The following is a 23,857-nucleotide window of genomic DNA, read 5'->3' as shown; positions in this document are numbered from 1 at the left end:
GTGGAAGAAGGCAGTAAGGAAATATTTGCAAGAGAGAGAAAAGAGGTAGCTTGAGAAGGTGCAAACAAGAGGTGGAAAGGATATATAGCAGGAATTATCACCAAATAGACTAAGGCGATCCACAAGCATCTGATTTTAGAGTAAACCCAATCTGGATATGATTCATGGCACTGCCTTTTATCAGCTGTTCTTAAACAAGTGGTTTGACCAAAGTCTCAGCTTTCCTCATTCGTGAAATAAGGATACTAATGTTTCCTTTGAAGTGTTGTTGGTACAACTAGATGAGATAATATATGGAAAGCAACTAAGCATTCTGTATTTGCTGGATAAATGAATGCTGAATGCATGTATGTTAAGGTTTGAATCCTGAGGCTGTGCTCCTTCCTCACTGAGTTTATGGGAGATGTGGTGTCAGACACATAAAAAGATAATTATCAAATAATGAGTCCCGTGGAACATCTAGACACCAAAAGCAAACATGAGCTCTTAGTTCTCTTCCTTTCCCTCATTGAGATAGAAGTGCACCCACCAGCAGATGCTGGTTTGGGAGGACAAGGGCAAGGGTGGCATGAAAGCAGCATGTGGAGACTCTACCTGAGAGGTATTTACACCTGAGCAGTAGGTTACACACATTCGAATGGAATGACAGAGCTTGAAGGAGTCAGAAGAGTGAATGAGGCCAGTTGCGATGTCGCTCACCTGTAATCCCAGCACTTTGGGAGGCCAAGGCGGGAGGATCACTTGAGCCCAGGAGTCTGAGACCAGCCTGGACAACATGGCGAAACTCCATCTCTGCAAAAAATTAGCCGAGCCTGTTGGTGTGTGCCTGTGGTCCTAGCTACTCAAGAGGCTGAGGTAGGAGGATCACCTGAGCCCAGGGAGGTCAAGTCTACAGTGAGCCATGATTGTGCCACTGTACTCTGGCCTGGACAACAGAGTGAGACCATGTCTCAAAAACAACAAAACAAAACAAACAAACAAAGAAAAAAATAGGGAATAATAAAGACAGAGAACAAGTTAATTTAGGGATGGGGTTAGAGGGTAAGTATTCACAAGAAATACGAGGCTGTAGATTCTGGCAGTATTTCAGACTAAATGCTTTTGTGCATATAATTTCATAAAGTACACTTTACACTAAATAATTTCGGTATTCAAGGGCCTGTATTTAAGCAGATTAATCTGGGACAATAGATTAACAGGCCTTTCAGGATCCTATCATTTCGAGCTTGGACAAAACAGAACAATCTTTCTCCCCAAACCTCTCCAACACAAAATATACGCTCCCTTCCCACACATTTCATTTGGCCTTTGGTATGGAGTAGGTGTAAGAGGAAAGTATGCACTCAAATAATTGTTTGAAGAAGGTATTTTTTTTAATTTTTTTTAACTAAGGGAATAAAAATATTCTTAACATAAAATTCCAGTGTTGGATTAGGAACTTTGGGGAAGTAATATATCTCTCTATCCCTCTGAGTCCCATCTTTCTCATAAAACAGGAGTTTCAGGGATCAACTGATGACCTCAAAGGTCACCCTAGGCTACGAAAATGTATGCTTTTAGGGATACATTTTGACATGGATTTCCTCTCTGTCTTCAGATTCTGGGCTCTGTTGCTTTCCTGCAGGGAACAGCCTTTCCCTTTCAAGATATTATCTGACTATGATAAGGTAAAATCCAGCTGTAGTTACTAGCAGTGACGTCATGGATTAAGTGCTGGAAGTCTTATCAGCAATGCCTGGTCTCTAACCTTCCAGTCCCTCTTCCCTAGAAAGTTTGACAGCCCTCTTCTCAGCTCCTATCACCTCTTATCTAATGCTGACTCTAGAACTTGCCCCATAAGCTATGAACTTAAGATGAGGTTTTTAAACCCTGAATGACACATTGAATCTCTACTATGCAGAAACATCATCCTAGGTGCTGGGAAAAACAGAAGACATATGACAAATACTATGAACAACTGAAATATAAGAAACACACTGATGAATGGGTCACAGCAGGATAACTGCTGAAACAAATAACTGTAAAAATAACCATAAAATTTCATTGGCTTGATACAACAAGAGCTCATTTCTCACTCACAACATTTTTAAGTGTTTGTCAGTTTTCTCTAAGATATTTGGTACCTAAGGTCCTTCCACCTGGTGACTTTCCATAACCTAGAATCTTGGATACTCATTGGGATCCTCTGCCTCCCATTAGCAGACAATGGATGAGAAAGGGCATGGTGAATTTTGTGGGAGGTCTTTTATGGGCCAAGTTTCAAACTGGCATATACCTCTTGTGCCATGTTCTATTGTCCAGAGCCTACTCACATGGACCCACCTAACAGAAATGGAGTTGTGAAATGAGATCTAGTTACATGCCCAGGAGGAAAAGGAAATAAGGCTGATAAACAGATAGCAGTCCCAGCCACAACAACTAAGATGGATATATTCCAAGCAACACGGAGAATCAAAATAAGGAGTTCACATCTTTTGAGAGGTGATAAGAAAAAAGTAACCACTTCCCAACTGGGCCCTAACAAGTCACAAAGATTTCAACTACTGCAAGAGGGAAAATAAAGGTCTTATGTCTTAGTAGGAGACCACCGAGATATAGCCGAAAAAGAGTGTTACGTTTAGGTACAGATCAAGGAGGGCTATCATTTCCAAGTTTAACAGTTTATTTAGCCTTTATCTGCAGACAGTAGGAATCCAAAAAAATTCTTTCCCAGATTTATTAATGAAGATATGGTAGTTTTCAGGGTAGGGTGACCATTGCCTCCAATTACCTGAGAATATTGTTATGTTACCATTGTCTTCTATTGTAAACTCACAAAGCAAAATCTCCTAGTTTTATAGGTGGGAAAAGAACAACATGAGTCAAATACATGTGCTTATTCTATTGCAAAACACATGTAAGATTTAATTTTAAAATCTGTGTAAAATGTCAGATTCCTGCCTTAGAGTCCTTAACTGTCCCTTAGGAGACAAATGCTGTATTCAATTAAGGTATATGCAAATATGCCTGATGATGTATTATTCCACAGAGTTATGTATACACAGAGTGTAACTTTTGTACAGACTATGGACTTCAATTTAAGACGCCTGAATCTTTTATGATGCTTTCTATGCATTTTTTTAAAAATGAAGATTTCCTGACCCAGCCATCCCATTACTGGGTATATACCCAAAGGATTATAAATCATGCTGCTATAAAGACACATGCACACGTATGTTTATCGCGGCACTATTCACAATAGCAAAGACTTGGAACCAACCCAAATGTCCAACAATGATAGACTTGATTAAGAAAATGTGACACATATACACCATGGAATACTATGCAGCCATAAAAACTGATGAATTCATGTCCTTTGTAGGGACATGGATGAAATTGGAAATCATCATTCTCAGTAAACTATCGCAAGGACAAAAAACCAAACACCGCATGTTCTCACTCGTAGATGGGAATTGAACAATGAGAACACATGGCCACAGGAAGGGGAACATCACACTCTGGGGACTGTTGTGGGGTGGGGGGAGGGGGGAGGGATAGCATTAGGAGATATACCTAATGCTTAATGATGAGTTAATGGGTGCAGCACACCAGCATGGCACATGTATACATATGTAACTAACCTGCACATTGTGTACATGTACCCTAAAACTTAAAGTATAATAATAATAAAAAAAGAAAAAATATATATATACATATATGAGGAGGAAAAAAAAAGAAAAAAGGATTTCCATATTTCAAAAAGTATAAAAAAGATAATTATCTGCAGACACAAACATGGCATCTCAATATGGAGCAAAACCTTGGCATATCAGTATGGAGCAATATCTTAAAATAGACTATCCAATAGACTATTTTAGAGAAACATTAAAAAATGATAATCATTATGATAAATATAATTTTTAAGAGTCAAAAAAAAAAAAATTTCCCTCTTCCTTTTCAGTGGTCCTAAAACCACCCTAGGTTGTGAAGGGTGGTAGCAGGATATGGCAAAGGTCCAGGAATTGTGTCAAAGGGTGATAGGAAGAATGTCCAGGACTCCCCTTGTGCACAGCATTTGTCCAATTTACATGTGGAAGTACAATGCCGCACTGAAAATTCTTCATTTTGCTACTATTCCTTTCTTAGTTTTTGTTTGCCAATCTCTTTATAAGTTTCTAGATGAACAAACAGTCCAGATAGATCAAATCCTCCAAAGTAAATGCTTTTAATCTTAGATTGTACATCAGACCTGTGTTTCTGAGCATACAAATCACCTGGAGTTCCCCTATGCTAACACTTGGTGCTGCCTGTTTTAAATGGGACATACACATTTCAGTTTTCCACAGTTTTCAATGGGTCACTTTATTTTTCACAACTTACTCTTTTTAATAGGGATTTTGAATTTGCTTGCACCAGTACCAGAATTATTTTCATTACACTTGTGCTGTATTTTAGTTACTAGTGTACTTATAATCCTTTGCCATATAAACTGCTTACGATGGAAGATTTTACTCGCCTCCATCCCCTGGGAGCATCTAGCACCCTTGGCAAGTGATTGTTTAAAAAATTTATGTTTATAGAATTCTACACATCAAAATTTCAAATATTTCCCATTATTATTTGAATTTTTCCACAAGGTGTCACATTATGGTAACATTTAACTAAGTAGAGGCAGTTTTGTCCCCCCAAACAGGAGACATTTGGTAATTCTAGAGATATTTTTGGTTGTCACAACTGGCAGGGGGTGGTAAGGCAGTGGCAGAGATGCTAATGACTCCTAGTGTATAGAGGCCAGGAGTGCTGCTAAATTTATCCTCCAATCTACAGGACAGCCCCCACAATGAAGAATCATTTGGCACAAAGTGTTGAAAGTGCTGAGGTTGGGCAGCAAAAGAAATAATCAACAAACAGACAACCTGGAAGTGGGAGAAAATATTTGCAAACTATGCATCCAACAAAGAGCTAAGATCCAGAATCTACAAGGAACTCAAACAACAACAGAAAAACAACCCCATCAAAACATGGGCAAAGAGCATGAACATTTTTCAAAAGAAGACATACAAGTGGCTAAAAAACATACGAAAAAATCAACATCACTAACCAGAGAAACGCAAATTATAACCACAGTGAGATACCATCTTACACCAGTCAGAATGGCAAAAAGTCAAAAAACAAAAGATGACCGAACATGGTGATTCATGCCTGTAATCCCAGCACTTTGGGAGGCTGAGGCAGTTGAGCCCAGGAGTTTGAGATCAGCCTGGCCAACATGGCAAACCTGCATCTCTACTTTCTGCAGAAAGTAGCTGGGAATGGTGGTGCATGCCTGTGATACCAGCTACTCAGGTGGCTGAGGCACGAGAATTGCTTAAGTCCAGGAGGCAAAGTTGCAGTGGGCTGAGATGCACTACAGCCTGAGCATCAGAGGGAGACTCTGTCTAAAACAAAACAACAAAACAAAAAACAGAAAAACAAAAGGTGTTGGTGAAGATGCAGAGAGAACAGGGAACTCTATACACTGTTGGTGGGAAAGTAAATTAATGCAACCTCTATGAAAAACCCTATGGATATTTCTCAAAGAACTAAAAACAGAACTACCATTGGATCCAGCAATCCTATACAGGGTATCTTCCCAAAGGAAAAGGCATCATTATATCAGTCTACAGCCATACCACCCTGAACACACTTGATCTCATCTGATCTCAGAAGTTAAGCAGGGTCAGGCCATCAGGCCTGATTATTCCTTAGAGAGAAGACACAATTAGTCAAAAAGATACCTGTACTCCTATGTTTATTGCAGCACTAGTCACAATAGCAAAGATATGGAATCAATCTAAATGTCCATCTACAGTGGATTGGATTTAAAAAATGTAACACACACACACACACCATAGGAGTACTATTCAGCCATAAAAAAAGAATGAAATAATGTCTTTTGCACCAACGTGAATGGAACTGGAGGGCATTTTCCTAAGTGAAATAAGATATCAAATACCACATGTTCTCACTTATAAGTGGGAGCTAAACAATGGCTACACCATGGACAGACAGAGTGGAATAACAGACATTGGAGAGCCCAAAAGGAAGGTGGTGAGGTGGAGGGGGACTGAGGGTTGAAAAATTACCTATTGGGTACAATGTTCACTATTTGTGCAACAGATACACTAAAAGCCCAGACTTCACCACTATGCAATAGAGCCATGTAACAAAATTGCACATGTACCCCCAAAACCTATGAAAATAAGCATTTATTTAAAGTGCTAAGGTAAAGAAACTCAAAATTAACTGAACAAATAGCTGTTGCACATTTTTTTTACATACGGCTACCTGAAATTTGTCTGTTACTAAAGTTACAATAGTGAGTGCCTCAGCAGCTTATGGCAATGACATGATTAACTTCCTTAGAATTTTAGCCATTTCCCGAATGTGTAATTATACTGCTCCCCAAAACAAATGCAACTTTGGGCATATCATTTCCTTTAAGCCTCTCAAATTTGTTTTTGAAATTTGCATCCTCTAAAAGATTATATATACAGATATAGAGATACATCTGTATATATGTATACACACATACTAAAAGAGAGACAGGTAGAATCACTTCAATTAGTGGGCACACATGTAAAATCGGGGCAGGTGGGAGGGATGAGGTAAAGATTTCATTGGGTAAATATTTAACCCAGTGAATTATACTATTTTTTTCATTACTTTCTTCAGGACATAAATTTATACCTTGGTATGGAGCCAGAATTTCTGCTTTAATCAGTTCAATAATATATAAAACATGAAAATATTTAACTTTCATTTGTTGTATGACAGATCAAACAATGTTCTCCATGAAGAATCTCATGTGTCTTCTCTGTAAACCTGCAAAACAAGATTCTTTGGAAACTGTATACATTTTTGTAAATGTCTCAAGATAGCCACATAATTTAGCTTGCTTTCTTATTTTCTTTTCCTTTTTTCTTGCTTTCTTTTTTTAATGTATTCACAATTCAGACAGTCATTTCCATTTTCAGAAAATAAAAGGCATTTTAAAACTTTTATATAAGTGTCATTTGACTATCTGAAAATTGATGTGTGTGATGTGGATGGGAGGGAGAAAGCTTTTGTCTCATCACTTCAGTGAATGCTGGCATTCACATAGCTAATCTGGCTGGGTAAGAAGGAAACATTCTTTGACTGAGCATAGCCCTTTGGTCACATTCCACCACATGAAGTCAAAAGGTTCCTTCTCTATCTAATCTAAACCGTATGATCTCTAACAATATATAAGCTTTTTTTTTCTTTTTTCAACAGATCACTCTTTTAAAAACATTTATGCATGGTGACCACTGGTAAAGTGAAAATGTGTTTTGGCACATTTGGGAAACCCACAAAAATTATCTTTACAACCAGTTCCTCAAAGTATTCAAGAAAAAAAATGAATGACCATATCAAGATAAATACACAAATACTTCAAGGATATAATCATAAACTTTGATAAACTCTAATGGGATATATACCAGGGAGGTCATATCCCATTAGAATTAGATTTTACTAATACCTCATATTTACCTGAGCATAAATATGAGGCAATCCATTAGAATGATTTTACTAACATTTTAACTAGTTTTATTAAAACCAAATAGTTTAAATATTAAAACTAGTTATAATATTAAATTGTTCTAATGGATTGCCTCATATTTATGCTCAACTCAAATGTATGGGGCATTACATTTGACTTATACAAATAACTTGAGACCTGTTACAATTGTTCTTATTTTAGCGCATCAGTATGGAGGGTTCCTGTACTGGAGCAGACTTAACAATGCAAAAAATAATTAACATATGAACACTAACTTTATTAAACCTTCAAATGTTTTAAATTAGTCCATCCTCAAAGACTAGCAGCACACTAGTATACACCTTCCTAAGTAGAGCTATTCGTATGAATTAACGTAGGCAGGTAGAGGTGGAGAAAGTGAATAAACAACACATCAACAGACACACGCAGCCACACTCTCACGTCCCACACTGGCAATAAGTTCCATCAAATCTTGAACTTTTAATAAGCAGCAGAAAGATGAATGATTATAATGTTCTCTTCTGTAATTTCCTTTAACAGTGAAGAAAGTTAAAAGTGGTACCTGATTAACTAAAAACTGAATTATATAGCTCTGGAGAATTTATTAAGAAATTATTAAATTGCTTTCAAATAAATATTTTAATAATGCGTAGGCATCTAACAATCTATTAGTTAAAACACAGACTTAGAAGGTATATGAGACTTACTGCTTAAAACATAAACAACCGGCTTGGCACAGTGGCTCATGCCTGTAATCCCAGCACTTTGGGAGGCCAAGGCAGGCAGATCACAAGGTCAGGAGTTGAAGACCAGCCTGGCCAGCACAGTGAAACCTTGCCTCTACTAAAAATACAAAAATTAGCTGGGCATGGTGGCGCGTGCCTGCAATCCCAGCTATTCGGGAGGCTGAGGCAGGAGAATCACTTGACCCTGGGAGGCGGAGGTTGCAGTGAACCAGGATCATGCCACTGCACTCTAGCCTGGGGAACAGAGCGAGACTCCATCTCAAAAACCAACCAACCAACAAACAAAAACAATTAAAAAAAAAAAAAAACAGCTAGTTAAGGCCAGGAGTTCAAGACTAGCCTGGGCACACACACTTAAGGCCAGGAGTTCAAGACTAGCCTGGGCAACTAAGTGACAGCCCAACTCTACAAAAAATATAAAAATTAGCCAGGCATTGGTGGTCCATGCCTGCTGTCACAGCTACTCAGGAGGCTGAGGCAGGAGGATCACTTGAACCCAGGAGGTAGAGGCAGCAGTGAGCTGTAATTGTGCCACTGTACTCCAACCCTGGTGACAGAGTGAGATCCTCACTCAAAAGAAAAACCCAGAAATCTGAAGTTAGTTCATCTTTAAATCACTTTAATTTCTCTGTAGCAGAATCAGATCATGAATATTAAGATCCTGGATCAGAAACTACAAACTAGTTCAGCAGTTTTGATTTTATTATCCAAATAAGGAAATCTAAAAATCTTGACTAGCAATTTTGTCTTTCAAAAATCAAGGGAAAGATCCACCTAAATTTAGCATTTTCCAAGTTACAGATTAATTTTAAGTCATCCCTACTTTATAATCTTAATAAGGGAACATACTTAAATCAGTGATTTCATTGAACTGTTAAAATAATCATAATTACAGTTAACCAACAATATGTAAATGTTACCCTCGACTCCTATAACAAACAAGTCCTGCTCTTCATGAATAGACTCTTGCTGGCTTTTGGTTTCTTTCCCTGACACTGTCTACCTGCCTCATGGCCACTCTTTCCAGACTGCCTTAAGTTCCAGAATGCATGTGGCCTTCAAGAGTCTCTTCTGCCTTGAAGGCCATCTCTACTACATCTGTCTTTAGGACTCAGTTCAAATGATAGCTCTTTTGTTAAGTCTTCTTGACTATTTCAGTAATCAATTTCCCTGCCTCCCAGTGTTCTCCCAGTGCTTTGTATATCCATTACAGCATTTATCAAGATAACACATTTAACATGTCTGCCCCCACCAACTCCCCCCCCCACACACATATAATACCTTCATCTGTATATTCTCAGCATCTAGGTGCTTAGTATTTGTAAAGTTAAAGAATATTTTTGAGGGTCTTTTTTTCTCTTAAAACCCATCTGCTAAAAAATGCATGTATTTTTATCTGTGAGAGCTGAGGGGAAACCATTGCAATGTCTACACATTAAAGAGTATCTTATACCCCTTTATAACCCAAGTTTGTTAGACATTTATTTGCATAAGATTAAAATAATTAATTAGGTCAATAAGACCATTCCTAAAGTCTAAAGACAAAGGGCACTAATATTGCACAAACCTAAGATGGTTAAAAACCTAAAACGTGGAATTTGCTTTAAAGGAGAAGAGAACAAAAAAATATAAACTGCCCTTGAAAAGAATGATTGTATGCTTATCAAACACTCAGCCTCATTTTGGCATTTAATTAAGCCATTTATTGCTTCAAATGTGTCACCATGAACATTTTGATATACACTCTATAGCAGTAAGGCCTCAATTTTCACCACCTATGAACTGTGAACCCACATTTGGATATTTTGTCCCAACTGTTACATGAGTTTTGTACAACAGAGATTTTGAATGTGTATTTTATAATACCAAAAATACTTACTATGCCCCTTGGTGTAAATGTCACAAAGAATATTAATAGTTGGCCACATTTTTGGGGGGGTGATGAGGTAGTTCCACGTTTGGGCCCATTATATATGACTCAGATATTAACAGGTTCTACCCATTACTAAATACCTGCACCAAATTTTGGTTTCTTTCTTTACACATGCTTCATAAAATATTCAGTGTTTGAGCTTAAAACTTGTCAAAGTGTTTTCTAAGTGATTTGGTAAGGAGTGGAATTCACACTGAAAGGGGATGTAGCAGCTGGATAACAGGATGTTCCTGACTCAGACAAAGAACTTTCTCTTCAAATAAGGCTGTACATAAGGCTTTTTCCTTTGACCATTTCTATAAAATCAATGAGTTTGGAATAGTCATAATATATAGAGGATGTAAATGATACATGTGAGCATTTCCAGGCAATATACTTTGATAAACGAATTGAATACTACATTATTTATCACTTCTTAAAGGGTTATAAAATCTCAAAATATTGAGTATCATGAAATCGTGATAATCATGATATTATGAAATGATGAGTACTCACAAATGAACCTAACTTGTTTAGGGGGCTGGCAGAGTTGTATAATCAGACTGTGGCAGCTCAGAATCATGGGATCTCAAAGGTGGAAGAGATCTTTGAAATCCCCTATCTACCTCACACCCTTTGGGTAGCACTGCATAGATTTTACACTGTTATCTGAATAAGTTCTAAGAAGCTCATAAGTGGTTTAATTAAAGCAGAAATCTGATGGACCCAGTAAGTTTCAACATAAAATATATATGATATAATAAGTATCTTAAAAGTTAAGGATTTTTCTATCGACCAGACTCAATATTATACTTTAAATAAAACCTCCACTATGCAAATTTATAATTTAAATAGCACCTTAGAATAAGACCTATTCTGCAGTCAGCATCACCCTGGTGTAGTAAGGCCCAGAGTGATACAAAATTTGAATTAACTGTCATATCAGTAAGTGGTAGAATCAAAAATAGCTGAATTTGGAGCTCCCGACCAGGGGGGTCTCTTTACTCTATTTGGCTACATTGCCTCCAGTCAAAACACCCATAACCATTATTTTCGTTTTAACTGCTATACTTACACTTCTTTCATGTCTTTTAGACTGAAGGAAAAGCCAGATGATGTTCTAAAAAAAATACATTGGCATTTCAAATTTACATTAAAAATGTCTTTCCTGTATTCTTATATCACAAACTCTAAACATTATTAAAGACATCACAGATTACACAGTATTCTGTGTCCTGGGTCTCTGATTCTTTTTAGATTATGAAAGTTGAAAGTTAATTGGAATTCAGAAATTTTCATTATTAAGTATGTAAAGTATAAATACAAGTAATTTTTTAAAAACTTTATTTTAACACCTAATACAATTGCAATTTTAAGGATTACTTGCACAAAAAAATAAACACATTTGGTATAAAAATGTATCACTTTAACGCCCTTTCCCCTTCAGTCCCCCGCCCCCTCCCTCATGAACTGCACTCTATCTGGATGCAGAAACATAGAAAGACTAATGGCACAAATTACTTTTTACCTACAGGAGTTTCTGTTTATGTACCCAGGTACTCTAGAGGATACCAGCCCACATTATCACATGAACCATTTCCTTCAGCCTGCTGAATTAGTTTCACAAAGAAACAAAGCTTATTATAAAGGCATTTTAAAAACCATTATCTTAAATTCTTTTTAGAAGCACTGACTTTTTTTTTTTTTTGCAACCATTTATATACAGTGTTACATAACAGCTCTGGAGTACAGTACATGCAGCAGAATATACCTGTTGAATATAAAATACTTTCCTTAAAATCTTCATCATTGGAATTCCTTGAAGTCTAAATCATAGAATGCCCATTACTTTGAGAAAATGGTTGAGGAGTACAAATGTCTGCATATGTTGGCCACTGAAATAATCCAAGGCTAACTGGAATAATATTCATAGCACACCAGGAGTGCATAAATAATTTACTTACATTATTAAAATACAACCCATAAAATTCAAGTTCAAGATCTTATAGGATTGTCTATGTAAATCCTTTAAGTGGTTGCCTGGAAATGCATTGTTTCTTCTTTCTCTTCTCTTCTTTTTAAAGTCCTATATAAAATCTTCAGCTGAAGTTTATTTCTTCATCAAACAAAAGGACCACCTTTATTTGTGTCTGCTGCCTCTTCTCTTCATTGCAGCAGTGCACTGTGGACAGTACCATTTGCCTTTTGGTGCCTCTGTCAATCCAACGCAGCCATAATGGAACCATTCTATAGGGCACTAGAAAGCAAAATTGCAAAAAACAAGTTTTCAGTACTTCTGAAGACAAGAGAGTATATTAAAATATGCTCAGGAGACTGAATAATCCATTTAATTTAACAATAATTAGATGTGTGACATCAGAATTTTTAGATCTAGATTATTTTGACATCATTTAGACTAAACGATAAGCTTCAGGAATGAGGAAATGAAGGCACAGAAAAATTATGCATCTTCAAGAATCCTGAGGTCCATGTAATCTAGTCCCCTCATCCTAATGAATGAAAATTCACTAGTTTTCAGCTTTCAAGGGCAAAAAGAAGTGGGATGAATCTTCTATGTAGAAGGTAAATATAACTTAAGATTTTATTTAATAGTCAGCCTTATTTGCTGTCTCATAAAGTAGAATAAGCTGATTGTAATTAAAGACATTAATTTATGTCTTATGCCCTGCATTTCCTACGTGGGTGTTTCTATTCCTAGAAATGTAGAGAAAAAGTATTCCTCTTTGAAACATATTAAGCAGAAAACTCTTTCATGGAAAGTCTTAGCACTCAGAAGAGCACAACTGGGAATAAGAAGAATCAGAGAAGCATGATGCTGGTACTCATAGAAATCTCATTCATCATTTTCACTAACTGCCCCAGAAGAGTTTACAGTGATGTTCTTGAAACGGTTGGGCAATATTGTTTTTGCAATAACCACAAACAGCCTACAAGGGATTCTAGATAGGGAAATAGAAGGAGGCTCTGTCCCAATCTACGTGAGCATGTTGCTGTAACCCTATCAGGTCTAGGAAAAATACACATTTTAATGCACCTAGCCAGCTCCTTCAATCTTCAGATTGTTTTACAAATTTAAAACTCTTGTTAATCTTAGGATCCTGTCACTACTAAATAAGGAGGGAGTCAAAATTACTAGACAACAATATTCTCAGTATTGAATAAAAAACATATCTCTAACTAAAATTAAGTCTCCTAAAAACCAAGAATTCCTTCCTTTCAAATTTCCTTTACTTTTTAGATCAGAGGTGGCTCTTATCAGCTGACACCTGCAGAGTACAGGAAAAAATATTATACTCATGAGAGGAAGATAATCTCACATTAGATCCTCAATTATCCCACCCTTCACTTTAGCACGGTGCAGCCTGAAAGAATGAATTGTTTTAAAATTCCATTTCTTCAATGTGATAAATGAACTGGATCCTAGTAAACACAGTATTTTTTAGTAAAGGGAAAGGAGGGTATTTATAATTTTCATACAACGTAACACTTCTGAGACAATCTGCACATAAAACCATAAAATTAGCTTTAAAAATTAAAATAGGGAACACATTAAGGGACACTACCCTATTTTGAAGAGGAATATTCTAGCATTAGCATAACATAACTAATATACCTGCAAACCTGTTTTCTTAGACCAAACCATACAGCAAATAAGACAAATATTCAAGTAATAACAACCTGTGATTTTTTTCATTCCTAAATAGAAAAATGTAATACTTACATCTTGGTTATCACATCCCACCATCTCACCATAAGATACCTAGTTAAAAAAAATTAAATGTCTTTATTATGACTATGTAACAAACACCTAGATACCAATTAACTGTTTATGTATGATACTGCTGGAAAATAAAGGGAAATACACTGAATATACAATTACATTGAGAATCAAGGTATAATAATTTTTTCCTGAAATACTCTTTTGGGCGGGGTGGGGCAAGGGTGGGAAGAAATGCACAGGAATTATCTGCCCTTCAGAAGTCTGGAAGAACCTGCTATATAAATCACCCGGATGAAGGAGTCATCTTTCTGGGTAGTTCTTATTGTAAAAATTTTAAGTTCCTTTCTTGATTATTTACTTACTGAAAGTTTTTACTTCTTGGGTCACATTAGGTCATTTATATTTTTGCAATTAATAGTCCACTTCCTTGAAACTTCTCAACTTATCTATTTTATGTCCTTTCTCATTTTTCTTTTGCTCTTCATCACCAGCACTTTAGGGCATAACTTGCTAATTCTTGAGTTCACTGAAGTTCTCAGTGGATTGAATAATTTTTCAGACAGGATTAACTAGATGGCATATCTTCTGATTCTCTGCATGAGTGAAAATATATTTACATGGTCCTAGGCAGAGAAATAACTTCTCTGAATATCAAGTTTTGGGGGGCTCTTAATTTTTCCCTGAAAGCTCTACAGACATATTCCATCACCTTCTAGTTTTTTAGTGTTACAGAGGAAAACTCTAGGTTCAGTCTGATTTTGTTCTTTTGCAAGTAATCTACTTTTGTTGTCAGGATACAGGATATGCTTTTCTATCATTTGTACTGAAAAATGTTTATCAGGTGATAGTGGAACAGCTAACAAATTGTTAAAATTTTTAAAAATCAGACTGGCAACTCATACTGTTAGACACAATAATCTGCTGATAGACTAAGTCTTAAATGTGAAGAAACTGAAGCATGCAAAGAACTAGACAAAACCATATAAAAACTAGGAGAAAATATTATACAAGACAATTTTTTGTAGAAAGAAGAGCCAAAGAGAAAGCCCTTCTAAGTATATAATCCATGGCTTGCTTCATAAAAAAAAATTAACAGTCATAACTACATAAAATTAAAATTTTAGAATTATTTTAAAAAAACTAAATCAAGCAAATATTTAGAGTACATAACAAAAACAATAGAAAAATCAGCCGACACCATTAGGAGTCGATTCATAATGTAAAAAACAAAAATGGTCAAAAAATGTCCAACTTCAATAATACTAGTGTATTTAAAACAATCATAATATAAAACTACCAAATTGGTACTTAGTTTTTAAAAGAAAATAATATCCAGTGTTGGACAGGGTTTAGTAAACCGGTATGTTTATTAAGTTTTGGTAATAAATTTCTAGAAAATATATTTTGGTGTCTGTCAAATATTTACAGCCTAATTTTATTTCTAAAAGATTATCCAAGAAATTAGATGTATAAAATGGATTACATTTAAAAAATGCCTGTCGTAATATTATCCCTAATTTCAAACAAATTAAAACCACTAATATAATCTATAGCTAGGTATTGGTTAAGAAAACTATACCGGATGGCATAAGAGATAACTATGTGAAAATTAAAAATATGATCTTAAAGAAAAATCATGTTCGGTATACCTGATTTAGAGAAAAAAGCCAGTAACAAGAAAGTATACACTGTGGTTCCTACTGACAAACTTATACACACATGCATGTGCAAATCTGCATAGACACGTGTTATGAAATGCAAGCTTATGTCTCAAAATCATATGTTGAAGCCCTAACCCCCAACGTGACTGTAATTGGAAACAGGGCCTGTGAGGAGGTGGTAAAGGTTAAATGAGGTCATAGAGTGGGGTCCTACTCTGACAAGGCTGGTGCCCTTATAAGAAAAGACACCAGAGCACACTCTTTCTCCCTCTATCATGTGAGGACCCGGTGAGAAGGCAGCAGTCTGCATCTAGGAAGGGAGCCCTCCTCCAGAACTGAGTCAGTGGACACCTTGATCTTGGACTTCCCAGCCTTCATACCTGTGAGAAAATTATTTTCTGTTGTTTAAGCTACCCAGTCTGTTGTATTTTATTAAGGCAGCCAATGTGCACATGAGGTATATGGTAGTGGTACACCAAAAATGTGTAGTTACAGGTTGTATCTGAGGGCTAGGATTATGGGTAACATTTTTCTTTATACTCAGTATTTACAGCAAATGTCACTTTTGTAAGAAGGGGGAGAAAAGTATACAAATAAAGCAAAGGTATTTTAAGTGAGTTTAAAAAAATGCTTAAAAATGAAATAGTTCTCTTCCTTCTAGTTTATTCAGATTATACTTTTATAGATATAACAGACTTTTACCTGATTACAAATGCAGTATCGAGGTTCATTTGGGTCGTAAGTCCAATCAACCTGACTATTTGAATCAGATTCTGGCACTACAGTTGTTTGTTGAGAGATTTCTTGTACAACAGTTGATGATGAAGAACACGATGATAAGGAAGAAGAGGAGGAGGAAGATGATGACTGCTGGCTTGAAGACTTGTTGTTGTTTCTGAAAAAAATAGTATAAGTTTTATTTGCTCACCATCCAGAAGTTACCTGAGAATAACTCCTAAATAAATAGTATAAAATGAAATGACATCAAATGTATAAATTAAAGTCTAAGCTAAAGTAATCTGGATTTACCAATGACTTAAATTGTAGGTAGTACTTTGAAGAATTAACATAAGTTCTGGCTACTTTACAGACATTATTTGTATTTTTTTTTTTTTTTTTTTGAGATGGAGTCTTGCTCTGTTGCCCAGACTGGAGTGCAGTGGCGCGATCTCTGCACACCACAAGCTCCACCTCCCAGGTTCACGCCATTCTCCTGCCTCAGCCTCCCGAGTAGCTGGGACTAGAGGCGCCCGCCACCATGCCTGGCTAATTTTTTGTATTTTTAGTAGAGATGGGGTTTCATCGTGTTAGCCAGGATGGTCTCGATCTCCTGACCTCGTGATCCGCCCACCTCGGCCTCCCAAAGTGCTGGGATTATAGGCATGAGCCACCCCGCCCAGCCACTCATTATTTGTATTTTTAAGTAAACTGAATACTCTTCATCAAAACCTAAAGCACACACACAAAAAAACATTTGATGAAAGTGGTTATAACCATCAACTGATGTGTGAATACCTACCATGAGTATGGCAGGGAACCAAGACTGTAAAAATTCACAAGTAATTTACTGCTAAGACCTATGCTATTTAAATTCTAAAAGTATAGAACTTTATCATAAGAAATTACATTAAACTTGTACCATTAAGATGAATTAATTTTTAAGATGTTTGACACTTCTGTTGTGGTTATTTCATATTGATCGCTCTTTAAGGGATTAATTCACAAAAAATATAACATATTTTAAAATACAGAAAATATAACTACTAGGTAACTAATTATTTTGGCCTAGCATTTGAACTTTCATTATGTATAAACACCCAGCATATTCAGTTACCTGGGATAGACAGTGATAAATGCTATTAGGTTTTCATATTTAAAGCTTATACAGTCATCCCAAGTCTCATATACAAAATCTAGGGATATTTTTACACCATCAGTTTTTGGGACCCAAGACTAAGAATGAAGACGCCTTGCTTGCTGTTAATCAAAATGAAAAATCTTGTTTAAAAAAAAAAAATCACCAGGATATAATTTGCATTGCATTAATTTACCTTGAAACACATGGCAAAATAAAGGGTAATAAATGAAAAGCAGTTCCATAAAATGATTTATCTTAATGAATAAAAGAAGATAAAAAGAAGTCATGTATTAACAAACTCAATTTATGACTCTAGAAAAATTAAAAACAACTCTAACACTTTTTAAAGACTTGACACCTTCAAAGTATGGCACTATAAAATGAAAACTGCATGTCTCCCTACCTCTGCAAGGTTAATTTTAATCCGTTATATCCTGCCTTTAACATAGAGAGGCCTGGCTGAAGTGTCAAGTAGACCAAGTGTTCAGTAAAGGTATAGGGCTACTGTAACAATAAAACTTACTTGCTCTTTCGACCACTCCGTGAGTCGGCTGCTGATGAACTGGCATTCTGTGTTAATGTTGTCATAAGTGCCGAAGATGATGAATAGCCAACTGTTTCCCTGGCCATTGAAAATTCTTTTCCCAACTGAAAGTCATTATTCTTAAATGCTTCATAACTGGCTTTTAAACTTGATGTTCTTCGTCCCTCCTTCATCTTAAATAGACATTCATTGATAGCATCAATATATGTAAATATATAGATTTTCTTTTTCAAGTTTTACAAATTATAGTTTTATTTTGGTTTATCAAATGTTAATTTATATTGTTTAAACTATTATTTTCATCACTGGAATTTAAGTTTTGTTTTTTTTTTTTTTTTTTGAGGTGGAGTTTCGATCTGTCGCTTGGGCTGGAGTCTAGTGGCACGATTTTGGCTCGCTGCAACCTCCACCTCTCAGGTTCAAGCAATTCTCCTGCCATAGCCTACTGAGTAGCTGGGATTACAGGCACCCACCAGGCACCCAGCTAATTTTTTTGTATTTTTAGTAGAAATGGAGTTTCACCATGTTGACCAGGCTGGTTTTGAACTCCTGACCTCAAGTGATCCACCCGCCTCGGCCTATCAAAGAGCTGGGATTACAGGTGTGAGTCACCATGCCTGGCCTAACCTTTTTTATTTAAAGATTTAAAATAAGATTTTACACAGTTAGAATATAAACTATGGGATGGGCAACTTCTTAATTTGGAATATAGACAAACTATACAGAAGTGAACAAACTCAAGATGACCTAAGTCCAAGGCTACAGGGGAAGCCTTGGAACTGGCAGAAAGAACGAAGAACTATGCTAGCATGTGCTGTGGACTGCAGTCAAGAACATGGGCAACATGAGCAGTTATTGTGAGAAGGGTCTGCATGTAATCCGCACGATAAACCTATTTTTTAGTTTTCATTATCAATCAGGCAATTCCTACGTATTATTTCATTAAATAAAATATCACATATCATGAAATCATGACTTAAAAATGAAAATATACAACGTTAGAAAACTATTTGTTCACATCCCGTTATTTCTATTAGGTTTCCAATGATTCCGACAAAATGTAACATTTTGTCTCTAAACCCTTTACTTTTTACCTGAGCTGTAGCCTGAACTGCTTGAGCAGCTGCCATGGTAATTGCCCCTGCACCAGTTCCTGAAGATAATGAGCCAATGTTATAGGATCCCAGAGGTTGGGAGGAATTCACATTGTAGGCATTGTTAGAAGAGGCTGTGGAATTATTATTTCGACAACCTGTGTAGATGTAAAAAGGAAATAAAAATGGTTGCAGAGAACATAATGTTAGTGAGTCTAAATTACATTATTTCCCAGCACAGACATATAATCATTAAAATTTTTAATGTCACTTGCACATTAAGTCAACTGAATAATGTATTTGGTTTTCCTTTTTCTTCTTTCTCCATATGTATACTTTAACCAGGTAAAGAAACTGTATGATTCATTCATCCTGAAAGACTTTATTTCCCCTTACTCTAACACAAACAAACAAAGCAATCATATTTAAGAAAATTAACTTACCTAGTGTATTTTCCTTAGAGGCATCTGACGTAAGGGTGGATAGAAGAGCTTCAGATTTAAATTTCTTTTCAGGAATATGATCTGTTGTCGTATGGTGAGAAGTTGGATTATATTTCCTTTCTAAATATAAATAAAAAATTCATGTGTTTTTAAACTTTAGAGAACTATGGACAAGGCATAATACTTAAATCCAGTTAAAACGTGAAACAGTATGATCTGGGTTCCTCATAAAATACAGAACATGATGTTTCCTCAGAAGGCAGGACAAGCAGAACTCTGTGTCACATATTTATTAAGAGTAGACTTCTCCACCATTTAAAAAACTTCTAGCAAAGTACTAAAGATAACCCAAGATACACCATGGGCTCACATACAATGTGAGGGAAATTTTGTTTTCAAAACACAATCTACCACTTAAAATAGTTTCCCACCAAATTGATGTGTCAAAAGATGTACTGATATAGTCATTTTTTGACTGTTATCAACCAGCCAGCCAGTCATCTAACTAACAATTCATCCACTCACTGACTTACCAACCATTCAGACTTAATTATATGCCAAACATTAGGTTAAGCACTGGAAAAGCAAGGATGAAAAAGACAAAGGGCCTATTACAAAATAGCTTATTGTTTGGCTCAGTTGAAAAGCTCCCTAAGGAGAATGCTCAGTTGAAAAGCTCCCTAAGGAGAATCAGGTATGTGTATGAAGGGAATATATGCTATTAGTACTATACATTCTCCTTCTATGCATTTAAGAGAAAACAGAATACTCATTTCCGAATCACATATGCTCCCCCCAAGGAAAAAGATAAGTCTGCTAGTACTTGCAATGAAAAAAAAGAAGGGATTTATTTCTCAATTGGTTGTGTAGAGTTAAAAAAAGAGAACATATAGGTGATATAATAAGGTTTTCATTGTTTTTAAAACTTAGCTGCACTACACCAAACTTACTTTCCACTGGAGTATGTGAATGAGCATGGTGATTGTTCACTGGCTGTGAAGGAGTGTCTAATTCCAAAGATCCTAAAAGAAGAGAGGCACAGAGATACACCACCATTAAATGTCACCGCAGAACTTCACATGTCACTCAACTACAGGCAATGAGTTCCCTTACCCAGCAGAGGACTAGCAAGTTCTGATGCATATGCCTGTATTTATTTTAGCCAGACATGTTAGAGGATCACCACTGTCCATCCCACACTGTTATCCTCTCTCTAAACAATAAGTTATCCTTTTCCCAATATTTATCTTAAGTACAAAATGGCTCAAGGCATATTCGTGTCTAATTAGGGAATTCACCATAGTGGGTGCCATATAAATGGATGAATGGACATTGTAATCTCATTACTGGTAAGAGTCAACCTAGTTTTACTGAGTTGAAGACCTTTTAATGGGAGATTCTGAAGTTCTACGTGATGGGGGACATTACTATATGAAAAAAATTATTTGATCATTAAAATGACATTATGATAATAAAGACTTCCTAAAAGAAGTTAGGGATTTTGCTCGCAAAAAGTGAGGAATAGAATCTCTAACACCAAGCTTTAAAATACCTCTAAATACATTTGTCTGGGTTTATTTTTGATCCCTTGAGATGAAATTATGGCAGGGCACAGGGTGGAGCAGTTTTTATAACTTGATCCAATTTTGTTTCATATGTCTGTGTCCTTAGAGAGGATGCTTTATTAACCTTCCTGCAGTACTGAATAGGCATGAATTATCATTACTCACAGCTATCATCAGCATTTTTAAAAAATCAAAGCAGATACAGAATTTTTAATTTTGTCTCAAAATACTTATTATCTTTATATAGGGTTCCTCCAGAAGAAAAGTATCACAAATAAATAGGATGATTATCTAAAGTGATGGATCTACTTTTGAACACAAAAATGCAACTATGGATACCAAGACAGATCTGTGATTGGCTTCCCTAGCTGACTTCTAGTGAGTAGAGAGATACATAGATTGGCACTGTAAAGAAATCTTTCATCTGTGTGTAGAAACAGGTACATATTCTTACTGTTGAAATGCACCAAGAAAAAAAAGGTTTGTAAATTTTAATTAAATTCTAGTAGAAATTAGCCATAATATTAATTTGGTTCAATTAACATCTAGTGAGTGCCTACTCTACACCTAGTACCACACTAACTGCTTTTATGTACATTACCTATTTAGGTTGAAGAAATGCTAAATTAGTTAAGGAAACAGTGCTCATGCTTCCATTATTGGGAAGTCACACCAAAGAAGTGACAGGGGTAAGTTATAGCAGGAGATCAAATAGAGCCTTGCAAAGAAATATCAAAATGGTTTCTTGCTGCTAAGGGAAAGAAGAAAACACTTCTTTAAGAAAAAGAGGTAGTGTTATGGAACCAATGTGAGTCTTTTTCAGTATAGGCAGTTAAGGAAAAGCCATAAAGTAATTCTTAAGAAGAGAAACTAACAACTTTCCTCAAAGCTTAAGTGTATAAAGAGGCAGAGTAAAGTCAACACACTTAATGCAAGATGGTTAATTTGTCTCCCAATGGTTACGTTTCTTTAAATTTTTTCTTACCACTCAACTTACTAGTATATGTGGATATAAAATGATTTAATATGTTGTTTCATAAAGAGTGAGTGGATGATATCCTATATTATCTCTCTCAGTATCCATGACCCAAACATTTCCAACTGCTAGGGTCCAAGCTATCTGGCCTGGATGCCACCATCCACTGAAGGGCAGGATTTCAAAAGCCTCTGTGGGACAAGGTCTTCTCAGCGATTTGCACATGTACTGTCCAATATTGATGGAAAACTGTAAATTTTACTTACGCCTCTCTAATATTTCTGTAATTCCAGCATTATCAGCTTCCAGCTCCATTTTAAACTTAGCCAGTTCCTGATCCAGCTTTCTCAAGTGTCGATCTACCTGTTTCAAAGAAGATCAAAGATAACCACCAAAATTTGGGACACTGTTAAAGTGTCAGCTTAATGAGGAAACCTAAATTTTTGTTTCTTTTAGTGAATCTGCTTAGTATCCTTGAGCAAGTCAATTAATCTATGCCTCAGAGGTTTTTAATCTGTAAAATGAGGGTGTTAGGCTAAATAATCTCCCAAGTCTCCTTCAATAAATTTTAAGTTCTAAGACCCAGACTCTCAACTTGTTAGGAAATGTTCTATACTCCATTTTCAGAAGTAAGGACATGAAAATTAAAGCAAAACTGATTAGGGATTAGAGAGTGGGAGGAGGGGATGGTGGAGGCTGGTCACTTTTCATAATATGCCCTGTGATTACTTAGAGCCTAATCTCCTCCTGCTTATAAGGCCATCATCCACACTGTCATACGATAAAAGCTATTATTTAGAATGATGAAAAATCCTCAGTCTACAAAGAAGTTCCTATATTCTATACATCTATTACTCTAAGGCATGAGAGTGAATCGTAATGCTTGTAAACATTTATGTGAAGAGGTGAAACAAAAGGGATTGTTAGCCAGAAAACTCCATTCCTCAAAGGATCTGGTTAAAATTATTTTATTTATAATACTATTTCCCTAGTTAACTTGGCAAAATTTTATTTTGTCACTGAGAGATCTTTTGACTAATTTCAGAAAATTATATGACACCTCAAACTAACAAAAAATGTCTTAATGTATTTTTTAAACTTAATATTAAATATTTTAATATTTTTAAAAACTCATTACTTTGAAGTGAAACCAAAAAATACACAAATTCTTTGAAAAATATTCATGTCACATTATTGACAACATCCTTTTCTAAGTCTAGTTTCCCACTGGATTACTGCTAGAATTAGAAATAACTTTCTTACAGATATCAACATGTGCTATGATACTCTACCAGGGCAACATTTTAAGTAAGGTTTAGAATTAAATAATGTGTAACTAACATGAGGAAGAAGGGGAGAAAGGTAGCAAAACACAATGTGCATGGGTTAGATGCCTATGAAGAGGAGGTAATGTGCTTGACGCATCAGATGACCTATCTTTTCTAGCCCTCAATCTGATCTTTTGAAGTTATTACTGTCTCTACTTTATAGGTGAAGAAATTAAGGCTCAGAAGGGTTACTTAAGTAATATGCCCAAGGTCATATAGCTAATGCATTACAGAAACCAAATTTAACTTTATTTGTAACAAATTCTGCTTTGCCATTTACCTGACATTGACCTCTGAACTTTCTGCATGCAGAAAACAACTGTTTTTTTTTTGAAAAACATTCTTCAGAATAATATAACTCAAGTATAAAAACTAGTAATATTGTCCTATTATTTGTATTTTATATATTAACAACAATCATTAGGGTGTTGGTTTGTGATTTTTT

The 23,857-nt window shown here is 35.8% G+C and overlaps 1 protein-coding gene across 2 annotated transcripts in view; it reads right to left on the bottom strand.

Moving 5' to 3' along the window:
* Positions 1-11,528: 11,528 nt before the first annotated feature.
* Positions 11,529-23,857, bottom strand: part of ING3 (inhibitor of growth family member 3) — a 32,407-nt gene continuing 20,078 nt past the window's right edge. Inside the window, exons 5-12 of one of the 2 annotated variants that reach the window (XM_003808641.5) lie at positions 22,351-22,447; positions 20,494-20,565; positions 19,544-19,663; positions 19,101-19,258; positions 17,986-18,179; positions 16,307-16,499; positions 13,944-13,982; positions 11,529-12,458 (exon numbers count right to left, since the gene is read on the bottom strand). In XM_003808641.5, the coding sequence (XP_003808689.1) occupies positions 12,342-12,458; positions 13,944-13,982; positions 16,307-16,499; positions 17,986-18,179; positions 19,101-19,258; positions 19,544-19,663; positions 20,494-20,565; positions 22,351-22,447 (990 nt within the window). In that variant the 3' untranslated portion in view covers positions 11,529-12,341. Of the gene's footprint in view, positions 12,459-13,943; positions 13,983-16,306; positions 16,500-17,985; positions 18,180-19,100; positions 19,259-19,543; positions 19,664-20,493; positions 20,566-22,350; positions 22,448-23,857 lie in introns of those variants that run through there. The other variant, XR_004672610.3, reaches the window with a different exon arrangement.

Source organism: Pan paniscus, chromosome 6 (genome assembly GCF_029289425.2).
Source record: "Pan paniscus chromosome 6, NHGRI_mPanPan1-v2.0_pri, whole genome shotgun sequence".
Taxonomy (NCBI): domain Eukaryota; kingdom Metazoa; phylum Chordata; class Mammalia; order Primates; family Hominidae; genus Pan; species Pan paniscus.
This window is presented reverse-complemented; position numbering and strand designations above follow the sequence as displayed.